The 7,616-nt window shown below is 34.9% G+C and overlaps 1 protein-coding gene across 1 annotated transcript; it reads left to right on the top strand.

Moving 5' to 3' along the window:
• The first annotated feature begins 4,178 nt into the window (after positions 1–4,178).
• Positions 4,179–6,155, top strand: LOC106773660 (beta-conglycinin, beta chain-like). Its single transcript, NM_001317302.1, is given in 6 exon segments — positions 4,179–4,513; positions 4,603–4,778; positions 4,870–4,950; positions 5,069–5,368; positions 5,495–5,762; positions 5,889–6,155. Coding segments are annotated over 6 exon segments (1,362 nt in total). The 5' UTR covers position 4,179; the 3' UTR covers positions 6,092–6,155.
• The last annotated feature ends 1,461 nt before the right edge of the window (positions 6,156–7,616 follow it).

Below are 7,616 nucleotides of genomic sequence, written 5' to 3'. Positions count from 1 at the left end.
ACTCTNATGTTTGGGGTCCAACAACCGTCTCATCCATTGGTGGTAANCGATACTTTGTGACTTTTATTGANGACCACTCTAGGAAGGTATGGACATACTTTCTTAAAAATAAGTCAGNAGTATTTGAAGCTTTCAAAATTTGGAAAGCCATGGTAGAAAATGAGACAGGATTAAAGATAAAAAAGCTTAGATCAGATAATGGTGGTGAATATGAAGACACTAGATTTAAGAAGTTTTGCTATGAGCACGGGATCAGAATGGAGAGGACCGTGCCAGGTACGCCTCAACACAATGGTGTNGCAGAACGTATGAATAGAACGTTGACAGAGAGAGCCAGAAGCTTACGTTTGCAATCAGGTTTACCAAAGCAGTTTTGGGCAGAAGCAGTCAAGACAACAACTTACTTAATCAACCGAGGTCCGTCGGTTCCATTGGAGAACAAAATACCAGAAGAGGTATGGAGTGGTAAAGAGATAAAACTATCACATCTCAAAAATTTTGGTTGTGTAACATATGTGAACATTAGTGATCAAGGTAGAAATAAGCTTGATCCTAAATCGAAGAAGTGCACTTTCATCGGTTATGGTGAAGATGAGTTTGGCTACAGGTTATGGGATAATGAAAATCAAAAGATGATTCGTAGTAGAGATGTGATATTCAATGAAAAGGTGATGTATAAGGACAGGAACAACACATGCAATAACAACTCAGAACAGAGTAGACCGATGTATGTGGAGATGGATGATGTCATAGAAACTCCTGTAATTGAGACTCCTTAGTCAGAGGAGTCATGTGAAAATAATGATAACGAAGAACTCGACACACCAGAACTTTCTATTCCAGCTCCTGTTTTGCGAAGGTCTTCTCGACCTCGTGTACCTAATAGAAAATATTTGAATTATATATTGTTAACTGATGAAGGGGAGCCTGAAAATTATGAGGAAGCATGTCAGACGACAGATGCTAGTAAGTGGAAGCTTGCCATGAAAGATGAGATGAAGTCTTTAATGTCCAACCAGACATGGGAACTAGTAGAGTTACCTGTTGGGAAAAAGGCACTTCACAACAAATGGGTGTATCGGGTGAAAGAGGATCATGATGGGTCTAAGAGATACAAAGCCCGACTAGTTGTCAAAGGATTTCAGCAAAAGGAAGGAGTTGACTACACTGAAATCTTTGCTTCAGTTGTAAAACTCAATACCGTCATATCTGTTTTAAGTATTGTTGCCAGTGAAGGATTATACCTTGAGCAACTAGATGTGAAGACTGCATTTCTTCATGGAGACTTAGATGAGGAGATTTACATGCATCAACCTGAAGGCTTCTTAGAAGAAAGAAAAGAGAACATGGTGTGTAGATTAAAGAAAAGCTTGTATGGTTTGAAACAAGCTCCAAGGCAGTGGTATAAGAAGTTTGAAAGCTTCATGCACAAGGAAGGTTTCCAGAAGTGTAATGCCGACCACTGTTGTTTCTTCAAGAGATATAAGTCCAGTTATATCATTTTGCTACTTTATGTTGATGATATGTTAGTAACTGGTTTAGATATGGACGAGATCAGAAGTTTGAAGCAACAATTATCAAAAGAATTTGACACGAAGGATTTGGGTCCAGCAAAAAGGATCCTTGGAATGCAAATCACAAGAGATAAACAAAAGTGTATTTTGCAGCTATCTCAGGCAAAGTACATTAACCGTGATTTGCAGAGATTCAACATGAGAGATGCCAAAGCAGTTAGCACACCTTTGGCCAGCCATTTTCGTCTATCCAAGGAACAGTCTCCTCAGACAGAGAAGGAAATGGAGTCCATGGCTGAAATTCCATATGCTTCAGCTATTGGAAGTTTAATGTATGCGATGGTCTGTACAAGGCCAGACATTGGTCATGCAGTGGGAGTTGTTAGCAGGTTTATGTCAAATCCAAGTAAAGCTCATTGGGAAGCTGTTAAATGGATTTTGAGATATCTACGAGGCACTATAGAGAAGTGTTTGTACTTTAGCAAAGGAGGGTTAAAAGTACAAGGTTACGTAGATGCAGACTTTGGAGGTGAAGTAGATCACCGAAGAAGTACTACTGGTTACATTTTCACTGTTGGTACTACAGTTGTTAGTTGGGTGTCACAGGTGCAAAAGATTGTTGCTTTATCCACTACAGAAGCTGAGTATGTAGCAGTAACAGAAGCGAGTAAAGAATTAATATGGCTTCAGGGATTGTTAACAGAGTTGGGATTCATCCAAGAGATGAGTGTTTTGCACAGTGATAGTCAGAGTGCAATACATCTGGCAAAGAATTCAGCATTTCACTCTAGGACAAAACATATTGATGTTCGTTATCACTTCATTAGATCTTTGCTTGAAGATGGGGTGCTAACATTGAGAAAGATTCTCGGAAGTAAAAATCCAGCAGACATGTTAACAAAAGTGGTAACCATTGACAAACTGAAATTGTGCTCAACTTCAGTTAAACTATAGAAGATCGGTGTAATGATCAAGGTGTGAAGACAAATTAAAATCAGTCTTCAAGTTGAAGATTGTTAGAATTGGTCAAAAAGGATTTTATCCAATGAAAATCTATGAAGGGGAGAAGATTAAGGAAATCAACAAGAAACGTAGAATAGAAATAAAGAAAGAGTGAAAAGTGATATTGTCATTTTTCTTTATCAATAATATATTTGCAGTATAATTTCACAATTTCAATTTGAGTGTCATTATTCTGCGTTTGTATATTTCTCTCACAAATCTGATTAAGAGGAATTGTGCATAATTTCCTAACAAGCCTTTCTTTTAGTTTCATTCTTATTTTGTAAAGGGCCATTAAAAGTCTAAGTAGATTGAATAATCCAAATAATTAGTCACATAAACCTTAGGCATACGATTAACTTTAGTATTGAAATATCTTTTACACAATATATTTTATCCAACTCGAAAATAACTATAATTTTCAAATTAATAAATTTTAAATTATTAACTATTAATAGTATATATTAATACAAACTTAAATTACTTTTATTAATTATTAATATTCTCCAAATTTAAGTATGATTTAAATTAATAATAAGTTTCAAATTTTTAATTTATTATAAAGTATTTTAAATCAATATTTGAATTTTAATATGTTGTAATTAATCTCTAACATATTTACGTTAACGTAAATTTTTTAAAAACATAAACACTGAAAAAAATCTAATTTTCATCAATGATTGATATAAAAAAATTCATTATACAAATATAGACAAAAGGTGAGAGTTACTTCTCATTATCTATTAATTTTTTTCTCATTATGCTTTGATTTTTGTTTTCAATATATTGTTATATTACTGTATTTTATTGTAAATTAGGTATCATAACTTAAAGATATAAAATAATAGAAAAAAATTGTATATAAAGTAAATGAAAAATTTCATCATATACTGTCATCTTATAATACGAACAAAATAGTCACGGGTTTTTCTGGTAATTTTAATATAATCGTTTTTCTGGTAAGTTTACATTATTTGATATTACTTTTGTTTAAACAAATGTAAAAAATTTGTTTAAATCATTTCTAAAATATTTACATTCATTTGAGAAATATTTTACTCTCTTCTATTTAAAAAAAAAATATATACAATTTACTTTTTTAAAATTATTTTATCTTTATAATATATATTAAATAAATATAAATGTGTGTAATTCTCGAACTCTAAATAGACTCGTATAACACAATCAGTAAATTCATTTACGGTTTCATGGCAAGAAAAATTAATCGAAGAAACGAGACCGATATAAAGACCAAAAAAAAAGTATTGTATCCTTTCAAAAACCATGTCCAGATTCACACAAAATAGAGACGAATGCAACCGCGCTGGATGATCAAGATGTGGCGTCCACGTATGACAAAAGCCATGCACACCAACACGTACTCAACATGCACTTGAAACACCTAATACAGTTCTTGTTTCTTAGTTCGCACACAGCCAATGCTACTGAGCTACTTCCATCATCACCAAAACCACATTCTCTTTCGCCACCTCAATTTCTTCATTTCAACACACGTCAACCTCTGTAAATGCGTGTCATCCCATGCCTAAATCTCCATGCATGTTGCAAGGACCTTAATACTTATAAATACCGCTAACATCCCTCATTTCATTCATCATCTATCCAATACCCCAACCCAACTGATATTCAATACTACTATACTATGGTGAGAGCAAGGGTTCAGTTGTTGCTGGGAATTCTTTTCCTGGCATCACTTTCTGTCTCTTTCGGCATTGTCCACCGGGAGCACCAAGAGAGCCAAGAAGAGTCTGATTCAAGAGGACAAAATAACCCCTTCTACTTCANCTCCNACAGGAGGTTCCACACTNTATTCAAAAACCAATATGGTCATCTTCGGGTCNNNCACAGGTTCGACCAACGCTCCAAACAAATTCAGAATCTTGAAAACTACCGTGTCGTAGAGTTCAAGTCCAAACCCAACACCCTCCTTCTTCCTCACCATGCTGATGCCGATTTCCTCCTAGTCGTCCTTAATGGTAAGTAATCAACTAATCACTACTCACTCAACATCATTACACTTGCTTCTCCTGCACCCAATGATGCTAATCAATTTCTTAATTACCAGGTAGAGCCATACTCACTTTGGTGAACCCTGACGGCAGAGACTCCTACATTCTTGAGCAAGGCCATGCTCAGAAAATCCCTGCAGGAACCACTTTCTTTTTGGTTAACCCTAACGACAACGACAATCTCAGAATAATCAAACTCGCCATACCTGTTAACAACCCTCACAGATTTCAAGTACCGCCTTTTTCTGATTCCCAACTAACTNNTTTTTATTCTAACTTTCAATTTCTCTCTAAATTTGACGTTAAAAATTCTTNTCNTGTAGAACTTTTTCCTATCTAGCACAGAAGCCCAGCAATCCTACTTGAGAGGCTTCAGCAAGAATATTCTAGAGGCCTCCTTCGATGTAAGAAGAACACAACATCTAATTAACCGCATATTTGCCTTGCCATTTAGCTAGTAATTTGTCTAAATTTCACATTTGTTGAATGATATCATTATCTATATTTGCATGATTTTTATAGAGCGACTTCAAGGAGATAGACAGGGTTCTATTTGGAGAAGAGAGACAACAGCAGCATGGGGAAGAGAGTCAGGAAGAGGGAGTGATTGTAGAACTTAAAAGGGAACAGATTCGGGAATTGATCAAACATGCCAAATCTAGTTCAAGGAAAGAACTCTCCTCCCAAGATGAACCATTCAACCTGAGAAACAGCAATCCCATCTACTCCAACAAATTTGGAAGGTGGTATGAGATCACCCCGGAGAAAAACCCCCAACTTAAGGACTTGGACGTGTTCATCAGTTCTGTGGATATGAAAGAGGTAATACAAAGGAAAACCACATGGACAAACTCAGCAATTGAGTTCTACTATTCACTGTCGTCCTAATTAGGAAATCTTAGTACTGAAACCCTAATTAATAATGGTTTCTTTCTTAAAAAAATTCAGGGAGGCCTTCTTTTGCCACACTACAACTCTAAGGCCATAGTGATACTGGTGATTAATGAAGGAGAAGCAAAGATTGAACTTGTTGGCCCAAGCGATCAGCAGCAGCAAGACGAAAGCTTGGAAGTGCAGAGATATAGAGCTGAGTTGTCTGAAGACGATGTATTTGTAATCCCAGCAGCTTATCCAGTTGCCATCAACGCAACCTCCAATCTAAATTTCTTTGCTTTCGGTATCAATGCTGAGAACAACCAGAGGAATTTCCTTGCAGGTATATATATTATGTATCTCCCTCGATTTGAATATAGTGGTCTTGTTTGTTTTATGGCACATGAAACTTGTTTGGGTGATGGGGTTGTTTATTTACAATTGATAAAACGTGATTGAAAATTTGAAGGTGAGAAAGACAATGTGATGAGCGAGATACCTACAGAGGTTTTGGATGTTAGCTTCCCTGCGTCTGGTAACAAGGTTGAGAAGTTGATAAAGAAGCAGAGTGAATCCCACTTTGTGGATGCACAGCCTGAGCAACAGCAGAGGGAGGAAGGGCATAAGGGAAGAAAGGGTTCATTATCTTCAATTTTGGGCAGTCTCTACTGAATAAATTTCTAGTAAGATACATGTGAGAGAGCTCACAGTGAGCTTCGAATTAACGTGTCCGACATTGTAATAAATAAGTAGAGCTCCACATGGTTTTTTCTACTATGAATAATGAATAAATTTAGCTTTTTCTATATCATGTGTTGTTCTTCAACTTCAACTGTCTGCACTGTATGTATGTGTATGTGCTCGCTAATTTCTTATGAAAATACTTCTTCAATTTATTTTTAATAATTTACTGTTAATTGATAGAGGCTTTAATATCAAATATATGTTATTCTGATAAAATAAAATCTCTTACAAAAGATAAGAGAGGCTGACAAAAGGAAAAAAGGGAAACCAAGAAGGACTGGAAACGAGGTTCCCATGGTATCCGCTGTAGCCTCTGTAAGTTAGACAAAAAAAATCAATGTGAATTAGTTCAACGGTCTTTGATTAGAAATATCTTTTTTTTTTTCTTTTAAAAGACTTTTTTACTATTAAAACATTCACAAAGAAGATTATCTTTGAATGATAAATTTGACAAGTCTCTATTATTTAGCTTTAAAAGGAGTTTCAAGCTTATGTGATGACCACATGGTATTCTTTTATAGTCATTAAACAAGATAACTTTTCAGATGACAATTTGTCCATATACAAGTTACCTTATTCAGCTGAAGAAATTGATTGAAGTTTCATTTTATTGTGTATACCATGTCTTTAGAATAATCACATCACAATAAGCAGGGTTAATGCATCGCTGGGAAGAATTTGCATCTCTGGGAAGAATTTGAATTGCGAGGGTAGATAGTGAATTTCTTAGTAGTGTTGATGAAAAGCTCTGAACTGTGAAAAATTGTTGTCACTAATTCATAGTAGATTGAGTCATGTTGTAGTAATGTTGGGACTTTTTTCAATCAACTCAACATCTTCCATTGACTATTTCAAAAATTAAATGAGGAAGTGGTGAATTGCTGAAAGAACCAGTGGTGGCTTAGTTGCAAGTTTACCTTAGTTGCAAGTTTACTACACATATTTCCGAACTCTATATATGTTGCATTCAAGTTGCAACTCCATTCTAGTTCAATCTTTCCTATCCCTCTCCGCTAAATGTTTTCTAGCCTTACTGTTTTGAATATACTCTTGAATGTTTTAGTATTGTTCTGTTTTAGTAGTAGTAATTTAGACATAGAGTTAAGTTTTGCATTCTAGTTTTACTTGTCTGAATACCTGTTAAGTAGTTTAGTTTAATGTATTGAAACTTGTTAGTTGTTGTACATAATGTTTTAGAAGATTAGAACTATTTCAGTTTCATAGGTTCATTTAATTACTAACTAGTTAATATTGTTCACATTTCAAATTTTAGTACATAGATGAAATTTAAGATTCTGCTTGATTCTTTCAGTTCTCTTTATTTTTAGTTGTCTTTTTGCTGTTTGTAACTTGTAGGAAATTTTTTAGTTAGGTATTAAGTGTTGTTTAGGATCAGTGTAGTTTGTTGTTTTGTTACAACTAGTTTTAACTAGTTTTCTAGGTTTCCATAGTG

The sequence above is a fragment of the Vigna radiata genome, chromosome 9, assembly GCF_000741045.1.
Source record: "Vigna radiata var. radiata cultivar VC1973A chromosome 9, Vradiata_ver6, whole genome shotgun sequence".
In the NCBI taxonomy this organism is placed as follows: domain Eukaryota; kingdom Viridiplantae; phylum Streptophyta; class Magnoliopsida; order Fabales; family Fabaceae; genus Vigna; species Vigna radiata.
The sequence above is the reverse complement of the archived record's forward strand: the minus strand, read 5'-3'. Positions and strand labels throughout refer to the sequence as shown.